This window comes from Hesperophylax consimilis, chromosome 8 (genome assembly GCF_061612785.1).
Source record: "Hesperophylax consimilis isolate HC1 chromosome 8, BYU_Hcon_1.0, whole genome shotgun sequence".
In the NCBI taxonomy this organism is placed as follows: Eukaryota; Metazoa; Arthropoda; class Insecta; order Trichoptera; family Limnephilidae; genus Hesperophylax; species Hesperophylax consimilis.
In genome coordinates this window covers 10,103,137-10,119,573 of record NC_142843.1, presented here as the reverse complement: position 1 = coordinate 10,119,573, position 16,437 = coordinate 10,103,137, and the positions used below count along the sequence as shown (strand labels likewise).

The 16,437-nt window shown below is 34.0% G+C and overlaps 1 protein-coding gene across 1 annotated transcript in view; it reads left to right on the top strand.

The window, feature by feature from the left end:
- The first annotated feature begins 2,391 nt into the window (after window positions 1-2,391).
- Window positions 2,392-16,437, top strand: part of Taf2 (TATA-box binding protein associated factor 2) — a 43,178-nt gene continuing 29,132 nt past the window's right edge. Inside the window, exons 1-4 of the mRNA XM_089634437.1 lie at window positions 2,392-2,526; window positions 2,608-2,661; window positions 2,744-2,907; window positions 8,879-9,095. Coding sequence (XP_089490563.1) covers window positions 2,482-2,526; window positions 2,608-2,661; window positions 2,744-2,907; window positions 8,879-9,095 — 480 coding nt within the window. The 5' untranslated portion in view covers window positions 2,392-2,481. The remainder of the gene's footprint in view (window positions 2,527-2,607; window positions 2,662-2,743; window positions 2,908-8,878; window positions 9,096-16,437) is intronic.

Genomic DNA, 16,437 nt, shown 5'->3' with positions numbered 1-16,437 from the left:
GTGGGAGCTCGTCATTTCAATGTCCAAAAACACCAAAGGATTGCTCACTGTAAAGAAACAATCAACTGATTCTGCATGACTTATTTAGGATTAAGGCCAGGAATACATGTCCAATTTTTCCATCCGATAGTCTGATGAAGACCTTCGATAAGGCCTTTGCGTCATACATCTGTTGAAACAGTCTGTTCACATCCGATCCGACTATTGGATCGAACGGCCAAAGAAGATAGGGCATGGCCAATTTTATTACCGATCTGATTGTCTGAAGGCGCTCGGTGCATACTCTACTGAAACTGAAATGCACGTCCGACTTTTTCTTCCGACTCTCGTCAGTTTGCAAATGAGTATTGACACCTATCTACTTATCGCTGCAGTACAAAAGTACCAATGCCTGTATAATATAATATTATTATTAAATTTCAGAGGAAAAATTCCCCAGAATAATTTCGAAATTACCCAGATTATTTTGATTTTTCCCCAGAATTATTACCTTGTGTAGTCAACATTTGAGAATTTCCCTAGTTTTTTTGGTAGTTTCCCTTTTCCCTAAAACAATCTTCCCCCGAGACAAAAAATGCTGTCTGTGACTGCATCTATTGCGCCTGCTGAACTCCAAGTCCTCCGAGTGGTGTGACATCTCTAGTTAGTTTAAAATATGGACCAAACAAGCCCTAGACGGAGAAATTCGACAACAATTTGAAGCCGCGGGGTGAGGGGGAAGATCCCATTCCTTGTGTCATCAAATACTCAAAAAAATCATAAGCCGAAATAACTGTATTAACAACACAAAAATAAAATATCAATAGTTCATTATGCACCACTTTGAATACAAATCAGTTCAAAAGTAGTCGTACAAGATGCCAGGCAATTTCCCCTCACCCTAGATTTGGCTTCAATGACATTCATACAAAAATGCATCAATGTTCTGTCCGGGGTTTTTTAGGTCCATGGATTTGGCTTTCATGCCATTCATAGAAATTCGCACCAATGCTCTATCTAGTAGCGTTAGGCACAATCGATGAATTATCGATTGTGACAAACGAGATATTCTTCCCGCGGGTGCATTGCATTACGTACTACCTAATATGATTTGATAAGCACTTGGGAGTACGTAATTATTGTTTGGTAATTGTGTTATGTTGGTAATGTTAGGTCTTAGATATTAGCTGTTTAATTATGATTTTTTTTTTTTTTTGTACAACAGAACATTCATTCAAGTTACAGTACAATTTTACATCATATCAGCATTTAGCTAAGTGACTCTTCAATAATTGTTTTAGGTCATTTAGAGAACAGTCACTTACATCCAAATTCTTTGCTAGTTCGTTCAACAGCACCACTCCCCTCGTCATGCTATGCATTGCCAGGATGTCGGTTTTGCCTTTTGGTACTCTGAATAAGTCATGGTATCGACTTCGGCTGTAGTGGCTTGGTACATATAAATCATAGCATCCCAAGAGGAATGGGCTATCGATAAAATTTTTCCAAATTTTGAAAGACATAATAGCTAGACTTGCTTTCCGCCTAGTTTCCAGACTCACATTTTCATATCATCTAACAACCGAAGAAGCTACGAGTATGTAAATAATTTAAATTTAAAGGGAAATTATTTTCTTCAGGGCCGTGTGGAGTTAATATAAAAAAAAAATAAAAAAAATCATTTTTAGTAAGGTCGAGATTTACGACGCCCGCACATTTAGATAAAAAATGGCATTCTGACTTATAATAAGTTGGGAAGGTTATTAATAAAATTAAATTGACTTCTTGATTTAATTTTTTGTGAAAAACCTAAAAAACTATGAAGAATCTAGGGTTGACACCTATTTTAAAGTTATGTAAGGAATTGTTTTGAGAAACCAAATCAGGCCGATATATTAATTTTATTTTTGGTTTTTGTTCAGCGTCCAGGTTTTTATGTCCGTGGGGATGAAATATTGTATTATTTCTTCTACCGAAGAATGTTTTCAGGCAAGTACAAGTATTCAAATTCGTAGACTAAGAAAGTGGGCATAAAGAGTAAACAATAAACATATCATTGCAAGTGTAAAAACATTGATCTAGCCCATTTATTGTAAATGAATGAAATACTTACCTACCAAAATGTTGTAATACGAATGAACCATATTTACATACCCCCTCCCCCCTCCGATAAGAAAAAACGCAGTCTCTGTCCGCAGCTACTGCTCCCGCTGAACTCCGAGTAATTAAATCAATTAATCACTCGATGTTTCAATCAAAATATTTCGATCATGTAAATGTTTCAAACCTGTCCATCACTACTGTCCAGGGCTTTTTAGGTCCATGGTTTAAAAATCGAGTTGGCAACAATGGCAACACTGACCGCCTCATCTATGGAAAATGTTTACTGTTTTGCTATGGTTTTACCGTTTGGCATTTGAGTGTGAGTGTCAGAAAGAACTAAAAAAATCATGATTTTGTAAACATTGTCCTAGCGTAAAGTTGATCAAACACAAATTTACAATGAAGAAAGAAAGAACGGCTGACAATTGTCGGCCTTTTAAATTATAAGTGTTCTTTAAATTGTGGAATTATCATTGTAAATCAGAAGTTGACAGATGAAACTAACTTTATATTTCTATTTTTACAGCTCATCAAATCCTCAGTTTAACTGGAATAAGCTTCGAAAGGAGAAGTATTATTGTATGTAATAATAAAATATTTGTTTTGGTCAAGTTTCTTCATTCATTATTTATACTAACTATAATTTATTGGGTTTTTTTAGGGTTTTGTAGAACTGACTATAGTCCCACTCCGTGACAATTTGAGGTACATCAGACTAAATGCTAAGCAGTGCAGGATTTACAGAGTTTGCTTAAATGATCAATATGAATGCAATTTCCAGTACTGTGACCCATTCTTGGACATTTGTCAATCGAACACCTCGACGTAAGTAAATCTATTAAATCAAAATTATTGTTAAATCTGGCTCTTTATAAGCGAAAATATTATTGCACAGTAATAATAATAAATTATCAATGCTATTTTCGCCAATGACGTTACAATATATATGTATATATATAAAAACGCATTGTAGAAAGTGGCAAACAAAAAGTATGTCATTGGTAGTACTTTAATATTAAACTGCCACGCGTCGTGTATGGTTGTATTCTACCTCTAATCTCATTAAAAAAGTTTCAAAATACCCTCGTGTGATGAGAAAATATTTTCATCACTGGGCAAAAACTTTTAAATGCCAAAGAATAACATTTAATTTGTAGGCACATGCAAATTACTATAAATAATACATTTCTTTCCCACCCAAAGATTCTATGCGTCATCGAGAAAATGCATGGCCGACTACAGTACAGGTCTGGGTGCACAACGGCCAAAATGCGAAGTCAGTGTCGTTGCTAAGTAAACTTCAATGTTTAAAACAGTCTAATCACTCAGTTTGTTTATATGCTTGTAGTAAAACCACACACAAATCAGCAGTTAAAATCGACAACAATCACTGCCATTTGCAAACTCTCATTGCTCTATTGTGGCACGGCACTGACTTAATCACTTGACACCTCAAAATCTGTCGGGCGACTAGACCTATAGTCTATTTGGCCTCGAAGTAGTGTTCAACTTTTGAATACGAAAATGCCACCCGGTACCGTTTATTTAGTTCATACACAAATATTTTTTTAATGTCTGTCTTTGTCGTACATGAACAATGTTTGAATTAAGAATTAACTGGAAACATAAGAGTCTTACTTGCCACATTTTATCTTAATTTTGTGAGACAAAACAAGTCTATATGTTTGTAATATCATTGATTTTCACCATGTTTTTAATTATTAATGTCATATTTTTATAATGGAGTTTTTAAGGCGTCTTAACCAGCGGACGAGAATTCAAATTTTGTTAAAAGGCGGTCTCGCGATCGGACGTTTTTTTAGAACGAGACAGAAATACCGAATTCATTCCATTGTGACCCGTACATCCTCGCGGCTGACGAAAACTACAGCATGTTTCCGATGAAATAACAATTATTGTTGTTTAATTCTCGGTTGTAGCTTTCTTCCTAATAAGTAGTTACATACATATTTGTAAATTATACGTCGGAATGCGTAAACATAAATAAATATAAATGCAGTACGTTGACATGGTAGATATAAAATATGTAGGTAGGTATATACATTTAAAAAAAAATTCAAATATTTGTTTAATTTGTTTTTGAAAAATTTATTTTACATAGGTTTTCCAAAGGTGGGTAAAAATCTTTTGTTTTACATATTTATTCGTTTGTCCGAAAAGTATTACCGGTAAGTTTTATTTCTAATACTTATCTTTAAAGTATTACATGATTTGAATCCTATAATTTCTATACCCGCTATATCCGATTTTTTGACAAAATGATCTGAGTATGACATCTTGTTCACATTTTTGCGAGCAACAAGAGGAGCCTAAAATTGAGTTTCAAAACCCTCCTTATCGCGACCAAAAACCATGTTAAAATTGCGAGTGAGAAACCAAATCCGCTATATCATACAGAAAGTTACTATCAAAACCCGCTATATCGGATTCAACGAATCGCAAGCAGTTATTTTGCCAAAATACAATATGGCCGCCGCTCTGACGCCACGCTCGTGTGTCAAAATGATCCACGCGTGAGTTTCTAAACCCGCCATGTCGGCTCAGTTGACTTTCAAAATCACGAAGTGAGTATCAAAATCCGCTATATCCATTTTATTTATCGAAATTACTTAATTATTGCTAGACATATATAGAAAAATAAATGCTTTTCGAAATTTTATTACTCCAATTCATTATATAAAAAATTGTAATGCATTTACTTATGTACGCTAGAGATGTGACAGTTTTTTGCGGTTTTCTCCAAATCAATGAAAGTTGATATAGCGGGTATAGAAATTACACGACTCATTTGATACATATGACATTGAAAATTGGGTTTATTCCTTACAACTGAAGTATAGTATATATATTAAAACTAGGTTTTATTTCCAACTATTTTCTACGGTACCTACCTACATATGTAGTTATGCGATTGCATAATATTGTATCGCTTTTATGTATTTGTTTTCATGATTAACGGAGCGACCTGACTCGTCTAATTTTCGAAATGTTATTAAATTCACAAGGTAAATTTAGATTGAAAAATCATAGGCTAGTACAGGGCTTCCCAAACTTTTTTCAACTGTGACGCCCTTGGGAAGTAACCATATTTTTGGGACAGCCCACTGTGCACAGTGTTTTGGCTTGCAGTGTAAATAAAATATTGTAAACTAGACAAAGCATACTCATATGTAAAGCATTTAAGCATTAAAATGATTCATCAACAAAAAAAAGATTTTTTTTCAACTTTAGAATTTTTAAAAAAAAAATCGCACCTTGCGCCACAATATGAAGTATGTCAAAAAAATACAAATACATAGTAGTATTATCTGTGTGTAAAGATAGAACGGCCAACCTTATGATTCCAGAGATAGCCTCATTTTTAATGTCAGCGCCATACAAATTTTTCTTAAAAAAATTATAACTCCTTCATTTGTACACGCAATTTCTTCGTACGACATTTTATAGCATAGTAATGATCAGCAGAATCCATTTCTAGCAAAAAAAAATACCCTTGAAAATTCAAGTCCCTATGTCTATGAAAGGCGATTTTCAGCCCACTGTGCGCCCCTGGGATGATCCCGCGGCGCCCCGGGGCGTCGCGACTCACAGTTAGGGAAGCCCTGAGTTAGTATGTCAAAAATAACCTTGTCTTTTTTCCTAAAACAAGAAGCTCAATTCACAATATGACATTATGAAACTGACAAAAAGTAACACAAAAAATATTAAATATGTTGAATTATACCAATGTAATAGTAATGTAATAGTGAATTGGACAATAAAATAGAAATTATGAACAAAAAAATGATTTGAATCGCACATCACGGATCGAAATTCATTTGGTTCGTGGCACTTTTTGACTACCAATCACAAACAGTTTCACGTACTTTGGCATAAGTTTTAACACTTATACATGAAACATCGATGAGAGACATAAACTCCTGTCCATAGTTGATTCTTTTCCCTGGAAATTAAACAACACAAAATTATCGCCAAATGTTATAAAAAATATGTGCTTATTCTGACTGATTCTTTCGGACGACCCTGTAGCATATAAGTACGTACAATGTACACGGATAATAAAATATAACTAACCTTGTTTTTTCTGAAAATATATCTCCCACGTACGTTTTTGATGTCGTAATTTGTGCTTTCTAATAAAACTTTTTTCCAAGGGTATTTTCCTCCCCATTTTTAAGCGAGGAATTTCTTTAAAATGTTATGAACTAGACTGGCGTGAAATAGATGTCCGCTCGCCGCCCTGTCGCAGCGGAGAATGATAAAATTTCGGCTTGCGCCGGGATCACACAAGACTGACGCGAATCGAAATTAATTACTATTATATACTTTAAGAATATATTTTTTGTTCATAAATTATTTCTAATGTTTCAATAATGTCTTGGTAAATTATTTTTCTAAAAAAATCTGAACTATACCAATTTGTAAGACCAAAAATAAATAGTCCAATTGAGGGATTTTCGTCATAAAAAAAGTGCTCGGATTTATTTATTAGTAATTTTATTTGAAATAAAAACAAATTTCTTATACATACTTATGATGGATAATTTATTGATTGTTTATACTTTATTATTATATGATTTGAAATATTTGTTGTATAATACAACTTCACCTTTGAAAATGCAACAAATCTGCGCATCGTCCAACGGTAACACTTTATTATGATATGAAAATAATAATATTTTTCAAAATTTAACATCTTACTTTACTAGATAAAATAACGATCTTTCGAAATCAATTTGTGTTTTTTTCTAGAAAAGTGTCCATACGTCTAAAACTGGCCTCAAAAATGCCAAAGTTCAGGTCAAGTCTACCTATTTCGCCTTAAGTACACTATTTTGTAAAATTCTAAAATTCTGCTTCACGCAAATAATACTTTGTTTCTACTTAATTACTACAAGAAACAACAACGATTGACATTGGGGAAGATAGTAACAAATGCATTGAATTAAAAAAAAAAATTTCAATCAAAGTCAAAAAATTTCTGTGTTTTGGCATGTTTGATTTTGTTAATATGAAGTGATGTTTGCTGAAAGGTTGCACTTAACAAATAATACGCATAAATTATTTAAATAACCCAATGTATGAACCTGTGTACGTTTTCCATCTCCCTGATGGAAATAGTATATATAATGAAACCAAGTATTATTCCAATAATTTGTGTATATACGCGTGAAGCGGAATTCTTGAATTTCACTCCCTATTTTAACTGATGTGCTGCTGGAAATGATGCCGTCTCGAAATCAGTACTCCATAATCATTTTAATGTCGCCATGGATAAACCCTTTGCATAATTTGCATTAAAATTTTATGAATATTTAATTTACAAAAACCAAAAAAAATATTAAAATTAAAACTTATAAAAAATAAAAACTTTCTTCTACAACACATAAATACTTGTCACACCTATACATAACCACGTAAACACCTCAGCACAGGTTCTCCTAGTGAGGTGTTCACGAAACATACAATATTACTCACATACAGTTTCACCTTCTCAAACCTACCTTACACACAACATATTATAGTTATAAGTTTGAAATATATCATGTACAAATATAAATAATTATGTGAACACTGTAAATATTATATAGAAATAAATTATTGTACAACAACTTCTGGACACTTCACAAGCAAGATTGAGCACCTAAATCATTGAAAGAGGTTTCGATTTCTTAATTTCTGTCATGAATCTGTAAAAAGAAAATTGCTTTGTACAATTCTAATTGACTCTCTGAACACTGTACAACAGCCATAATAAAATACTTAGCCCATTGATATCCAAGATCCTGTAACTTCTGTTCATGTGACTGAACGTACTGTACAAACTGGAAAGATGCGTATAATGCACAGACATATTAATATGTCTATGGTATAATGTAATATGTACTAAGCTCATTTATGAGATTCTAAAAGTTTCTCATCCTGGGTTTTTGTAAATAGATAATCAGTTTTGGACTTAACTTCACTTTTTCTTACAAATTTCCCTCGTGGACGGGACGGCTTATTACTCTATATGCTATATTTTGCTCATTAACAACACCAGTATGTTATTCCTGCAAGGGCCTGTTTTAAACCTGAGTTATTAAGCTTAGCTTATTTATTAGTAGATACATAGGTATATCGCCGCTAACTATCATAAACACTGCATAGTTATAATCTAACTAGTTGTTACCTGTTTAAAATTAAAAATGTGTTCTTTTCATGTTACTGCATAGGTAGGTAAATTTGTTACACTTTTAAAAATGGTTTGCAAAAGTATGTCATAAAACATTAAATAGTATAAAACCAAGTCGCTATCCACGTCTGTCTGTGCTCTTAGTTCTTCTAAAATAAGCAACGGATTTTGAGAGGGTTTTCACTATCATTTAGAGAATTTCTTCCAGAAGGTTTATATATGTGTAATACATGCATATTATATTTATAGAAAGTTCAACCGGTCAGTGGCTGAGTTGGCATCGCGTTTGGGTTCCACCCAGGCGTCGTCCGTTCAATTCCTCGGCTGTCTAAGTCCTCCATCACAACACAAGCAACATTTTCCGCTTACTGTGGTTGTAGTAGGAGATTTTCAAATATTGTTGGGTTATTCATAATCCGGGAATGTTTGCCTTTTCTGGTGCTTAAAAAAAAACTTTTTCGGGCGCTTACATTGCTAACGCTGGCATAATGTACTACGGAAGTATATTGGATGTTTGAACAGATTCTTTTTCCAATGTTGAAAAGTTCGCCCTCTTTTGATCAGACAAGAAAATTATGTTGTTCAATTATTTAATTGCAGGCGATCGCTGGAGGTGTTCTCCAACTGCCACCTAGTAGCCGCCCAGAAGATTGACCCTGATCACAACTCAGGCGAGCTGCACATTGCGGTGCCCCCGGAGGCGGCGCATCTTGTGGGGGAGGGGCGGGGACTGCGCATCGGAGTAGAGTTCTCCCTTGAGAACCCCCAGGGGGGCATTCACTTTGTGGTACCGGAGGGAGAGGGGACACTCACTGAGGTAAACCCACTAAAGTAGCTTCATGCTTAACCTTTCCGTTGTATCCTCCATGTATAATTTTAAATAGTTTTGGTATTTTTGTATTTCTAAAATACATACAGACACATATCCTAAATTCACAAATCCAAAATTTGGTAAATGTATACTCCGATATTATACTGATTTATTTTTGGGGTTTTATGCCGTGTTGCGCAACCTCCTTTTTAGCCAACTTTTCAGACACCAATACAGTGTCCATCATCAGGGCAGATTTTTATGTATGTAGATGTCATACCGTGTTGCCAACCCCAATCCTCTAAGAGCTGGTATTAGAATATATGGTTGAAATGGTTTTCTGCGCTTAGTTTTGGTGTAGCTGTCAATTATCGGATTAATTTTAAAGGCAAACTTTTACGTCCAACAGTCGGTGCTGTTTTTTAAAAAAATCATGTTTTTACCTGTCACAAGTGACATCTATATAAAATAATATGATATAATATTGATTAAATAACTTCAAGCAGAAAATAAAGAAATAAAACTACAAATTAATAAAATGGAGCAAAATGAAAAACAAAACAACGTCGAAATACAGGGTGCTCCTTTTAAGGGAAATCAAAATATCACAAAAGTATTTAATAATATACTGGAAACATTCAAATGTGATAAAGAAAAGATTAAAGTGGCAAATATTTTCAGAAGCAAAAATAAAAACCCGAACAAAAATCCTCCCATAATAGTTTCTCTACAAAACAAAGATAGTAAAGACATAATTATAGCACATAAAAAAAAAAATTGTATTTTATACGCAAAAAACATAAATTTTGAAGAAAACAACACATTATATATTAACGAACAACTGAACCAATTTATTAAACACCTACTACATATACCTAGCTAAATCGTCAAGACTTGGGTACAAATTGATTTGGGCAAAAATGGAAAAATGTGGATGAGAAAAAACGAAACATCTCCAATCTTACAAATAAGAACCTCGGAAGACATCCCCTCCGAATAAATAATAATAAAACCACATAGCAAACAACTATCAACCTTCAACATGTCTGAAGAAAACTATATACATGAAAATTATAAATGTAATAACCCATATGAACTAAATCTCCTTTTTAAAAATGTTAATTTCTCGATCTTAAACATGAATATTAGAAATTTAAGGAAACACTTCGATGAGCTCTGTGTCCTTATTAATAACCTAGATTTTTCTCCAAGCGTAATTGTTTTATCTGAAACTCAAATGAAAGATGTTATTCCATTTAACTTACCAGAATATACAACAATTTCCTCTGCCTGTAAGCATACTGGTCATGATGGAGTCACTGTCTTCTATCATAATACTCTGAAAAATGTTGCCACTGAATTTATTGAATTTAAGTCAGCCAATGCAATAAAACTAACTTTCTGTCAAAACAACTATAAATATCATATACTAGCTATATACAGATCCCCATCATTAAATGATATTTTATTTGTAAAATAACTAAAATCTTTTGTTAGAAATCTTGACAGAAACAATTTTAATTTTTCCATTTTGACAGGAGACATTAATATCGTCGCATTAATTCGTAGAATGTGTAACCACCAAATGTAAAATTTTACAGGAGGCACAAAAAACCTCGTAGTGAAAAAAAATGAAAGACGGCTCATTCTTTTTATTTATGTTTCGAACATATAATATATTTGGAAATTTATTTTCAATCATTAAACTTTTGTAAGTTAAGGCTTTCTATTTCAAATCGGAGTTAGGAAGTTTACATAAAAACCGAGAATGGAGATACGTATTTTACAAAAGATACATACTTTTCTGCGAACAGTTTTATGAACAACCTAGCGGAAAATTTGGGAGATAGGAATTTTACATTCACAAAATAAAACACAACAATGTATGTGTATGTCGAGGCAGTCTATTTAGATGCATTTTAATGATTTTAATTATGCGGAAGGTTATCGTAAAAGGAGTGGTAATCCTTTTCTAATGTCTGTTTTAAGTCTTGTAAATGCTGGTACTTTTCCTTCCTTAGGGGCCGTTCAAGTATTACGTAAGCAGATTTATTTCAATTATTTACCCCCTCTTCCCCCTTGTCACCAAAAGTAAGCAAAGCTCTTACCACCCCCTCCCATGCTTACGTAAAAATTGGTACCTATATGCATTTTTCTGTTAATGTATTCTGTTTTTTAAGCGAGTACCTAAACCTATTAATTATTTGTGGGAATCCCCGAATATGTATTCGGTTTTCAAACAGACAATGTGTGGGTTGCCAATGTGTAAAAAAAAATAACTACTGCTGAGCAGTGCTGACGTAATCACTATCTCGACCCCCCCACCCCCCATGTCATCAAAAATAAGCAAAGCAAAGACCCCCCTGCCCCCCTATAGTGCTTACATAATACTTGAACGGCCCCTTAAGGGATTAAATCTGACTCTCAAGTGAAATCTTCAAACTCTGGAGATCATTACAGATTCGGCGACGGTTTTGTGTTGGGTGAGATCTACACTGACCGGGAGTAGTCGTGTCAGAGATGCTCGTTAAGTGACGCTTGGGGTTGATGAAGGAGATTGTAGAAGAATTTGATCTGACATTGTCGATCACCCTTGTTGTTCTGTAGAAATAAAACTGATGTACTTACTAGGGTTCGCAAGACCCGGGCAAAGAGTAGCCATGACAGGAAATGTTGTAAAAGAGACTCCTCAGAGTGTGAAGATAGGTGGGAGAGACTTGAAAGTGGAACTGGTGAGCAAACATGTGCTTTAAGCGTAGAAACTCTTCATGCTCAGCATCACTTTGGAGTAAAGTGAACGCTTCATCTTGCCTGGCTGGTCGATCCCGAGGCGAGAAGAAAGGACGTCGATAGATGCGTGCGTTCCTGCGTACAATGCAGGACAATTGACCCTCTACCATCATCCCATGAAGCGGGTAATCTTAATGTTTTGACAACCTGGAGTCGCTTGGCAGTTGATGTTACTCATTTCGGTAGGAAATGTTTACTCACATTTATCGATTGCGGTCCAAGTAGATTTGCCGTGTGGCGGGAAATCGAGTCAGATAATGCAGCTTCGATTATCAGACATTTGGAAGAAGTATTTCGGGAAAGAGGCCCGCCCAAAGTAGTTCTCATGGACAATGGTACTGCATTTTGTTCCTACAGTGTTACAGATAAGTGTAAGAGATGGAATGTTCGTCAAAGATTTCGCGCGGCATACCGACCAGCTGGAAACGGTATAGTTGAACGACATCATCAAACAATAAAGAGAACTGCAGCCAGAAGTGGAAGCGATCCCCTGCAGGCAGTGTTTTGGTACAATCTTTGGCTGCAAAAAGTCAGGATGATCGAGGTATTGCGCTGTCTAGTATAGTTCACACTTACTCGTGGAGACACCCTTCTGCGCAAGTGAATATAGAAGAGAAAGTATTGACTGAGTTCTAAGTGGGCGATCTTCTTGCGGTTAAGCCAGTAGATGGGAGATGCACATCGTGCATGGAAGGGTGACAGGACTTACTTCAGTCAACAACATCGAAGTAGATGGCATACCAAGACATGTGCTTGACCCGCGGAAGATGCCTGACAGAGAACGGACTGTGTCTGAGGAGAGACGAGATGGAATTGCCGAACGTTCCACCGTCAATATTTTGGGTTTGTTTGAAGAGGACAGTGAAGAACCGGATCCGGATATGCATCAGGAGGAGATCCACTTGCAAAGAGATGGTGACCTTGAATAAGAGATAATCACAGAACAACGACCTATTAGGTAGGACGCGAAGGGCTCCGGGTTAGTTAAATCAATTTGTGCAGTGATGATGACATCAGGAGGGCGTGTGGTGATAAGCAGGTACCACTGTAAAAGCGGTGAACGCAACCGCAGAGGCACATAAAACAAGAGAGCTACGGCAGAGCGTCACACGGTGCAGAAGACGTCAGTTTAGACTACAGATACAAAACACTATTCGTGACTTCACAATTGAAATTAAGGTTATAAAATGTTCAAAATTGATTAATCAACTTATCTCAGTTAATTTCACGGTAAAACTATTACACCGTAAATAAATTTCCTCAGTCAAAAACACAACAAGCATGCACGGCTCACCGGCCAATACTGAATTAAGGAGTTACGAAGTATTCGCGAGTAAAAATGGCACCATAATTTTACGCAGTTTCCTAATTTGTGTTTATCTAAAAGGTTAATTTTTTTTTAAATTTTCGAGTTTTACTAGTCGATGCGGGTCTAATTTTAACACCAGATGGCATTCAAAACGTATTTTCGAAAAATTTGGAGTTACGCAGTCTACGAATTAATGCGACGATATAAATATTAATGATAGTAATAAAAATGTTAATTGTCAAAATGAGTATCTAGATTGTTTATCAAGCTCTGGATATATATCATATATTAGCTCACTAACAAGAGTAACCTTAAGTAACTCTGCATGTTTAGACCACATATTTGTCAAGTCGCACAAGACGGCTAATATTATCTCTTCATTTCTCGAAACTAATATCACAACATTACCCGACCTTTTATGGACACCATTTCAAAAATACTCCTTTAAACCGAAATTCTGAAACTCTAGAAAAAGTAGACATTGATTATGAAACTCTAAACTCTTTACTTTAGTCAGGAAACTGGAAAAAATTAATATCAATAAAAAATCCACATTTAGCATTAGAGAATTTCTATAATACTCTCAGAGATCATATTCTAAAAAGTGAAAGTAAAATAGCTGTCACTAACAGAAAATATAAAAAAATTAAACCTTGGATTACAGTTGGATTAATTATATCAATTAAACAAAGAGATAAATTATACAGAGAAATGTTAAAATATCAAATGGATTGCCAAAAGAATAATCTCAGAACAATGCCTTATCTGAAAACAAAATATGTAATGTATCGAAACTTACTAAATAGGCTGATACGAAACTGCAAAAAGAAATACTATTGTGAACAAATTGAAAATGCTAAAAGTAATACTAAAAAAACTATTATAAATGAAATGCCAACAAATAAATTATGTCTTAAAATATTGTAAATGAGGTTAAATAAATTATAACTAACAAATCGACCATTGCAGAAATGTAGTAGACGAGGTACTCGAATCATCCGGCATTAATGTTAATGATGATTATATGGAGACATCTCCTCAATTAGATTCTAATAACGATTCAATTAACTCTATAGAATGTTTTTCTCCTGTTACATTTAATGAAATTGAAAAATATATCGATAGCCTAAAACCATCCAACTCTAAGGGAAATAATGGACTATCATGTGATGTGATACATTAAAAAAATAAAACAACATGTCTTAACTCCATTGCAACATATTTTTAATATATGCCTCAAAGATGGTCATTTTCCAGAACAATTTAAAATCTCCACTATAATACCTATTCATAAATCTGGGGATATGCATAAATTAGACAATTACAGACCAATTTCTCTTGTTTCAAACCTATCAAAAATATTCGAAAAATGCATCAAATTGAACTCTAAGAAAAATATAAAATTCTACCGAAAAACCAATACGGCTTTCGTAAAGACCTAAGCACCGAGGATGCGATATATGAATTGACAAAAATTGTAAAAAATAACTCGACTGGGCTTCAAAACTGCTCTCAAACTATCTTAAAGACAGAACACAAAAAACAAAAATTGGGAATAATTATAGTTCAGAAACACAGATAAAAAATGGAGTTCCGCAGGTGTTCTTAGCCCAATTTTATTCTTAATTTATTTATTTATTTATTAGATACAAATAATTACATACATATTAAGGAAGCTTTGGGTGTCCAACTAGGAAATTTTCCCGTTTTAGGACAGCCAAATTGCCTGGTTTAGTTAACATTTGTACACGCTGCTGTTATGAATTATTTTTCCATACTTTACATTAATAATTACGCTAGTAATATAGTCTATATACATATATATTTATCAAAGTAATCAAAAAAAAAAACTTTTTCAGACATATTTGTACACCCGCATATTAGTTTTTTTTTTATGAAAACACCTGATAAATTTTATCAAGGTACATCTAATAATATGCAATTAAGGAACACTGTATCAGGGTACATGATAACATATTGGATTAATTCAATTTATAGTTACAATATAAGAAAAATATTAGGTGGGTTTCTTCATTTGATCGCTGTTACTGTGCTGTGTATTAATTTACATAATCAAGGTACATATAATATAATATACATAATCAAGAAAAATATAAACAAGGTACATGAAAACATATTGTATAAACATTATCAATCACAAAAATTATCAATCGCATTGTATAAATCAGATGCATGGTAGGAATTTTTTATTTAACTGCCAATAACAATGAATAAATGTGAGTACAGAACATTTTTGTTTATCTGTTGGTCATCATAAGTTCGCTTTCGACTCTTCCTAAGTCTAGAAGCCAATAATAAACTAATTTACGCAGAATGCTTATGCTTTTCGATTTCCATAAATCGGGTAAGAGGTTGAATAATTTTGGACCAAGGTAATAGAATTGTCTTTGGGCAAAGGATGTCATAGTAGTAGGTGGAACAACTGGATTCCTCCTTGAATGTCTAGTGTCGTGATAATGATCAATGGAAGGGTAGTGGTGACGTTGTTTTTGAGTGTGTAATATAATTTTTTTTATGTATAGTTGCCTTACATCAAGAACTCGTATCTCTTCGAATAATACATCACTGGGGTACCTAAATGGTTTTTTTAGGATGACCCTTAGCAGTGATTTCTGTGCTTTTGCTAAGGGATCCAGTATTGTTTTGGTACATCCGCCCCATCCCAAAGATGCATATTCAAGTAATGAGTTACACAGAGCATAATATAAACATTTAAGATCTTTTGTGCAGAGAATATTTCTAATGCCCAGGAAAAGATGAGTAAGTTTTCTGACTTTTGTGGAAATTGAGTCTATATGTAGGTCCCATCTCAGAAATTTGTCTATCATAATTCCTAGATATTTTATACTATCTACGCATTCTAGGGTGTTACAATTACAAGTAGTTAGGTTATTGCAGTGATGTATAATAATGTTTTGTGTTTCTTTCATTAAATTTATATTAATGATTTATGTAATTTTGTAATCCCTGGTAAAATTGTTTCTTACGCCGACGACACGGCAATAATAGTGGATGGTAATAATTGGACAGAAACTTTTTGAAAGCAACTGAATGTATTTCACTTGTTTCAACATGGTTAAAATACAACAAGCTCGTTTTAAACTACAACAAAACATTTTACTTACCTTTTTATAAAAACATTAAAAACAAACCTAAAGACAACCTTAAAATTAGAATCCATAATACAAATTGCAATCAAGAAATGTGCTTCCTGTGCAACGAACTCGC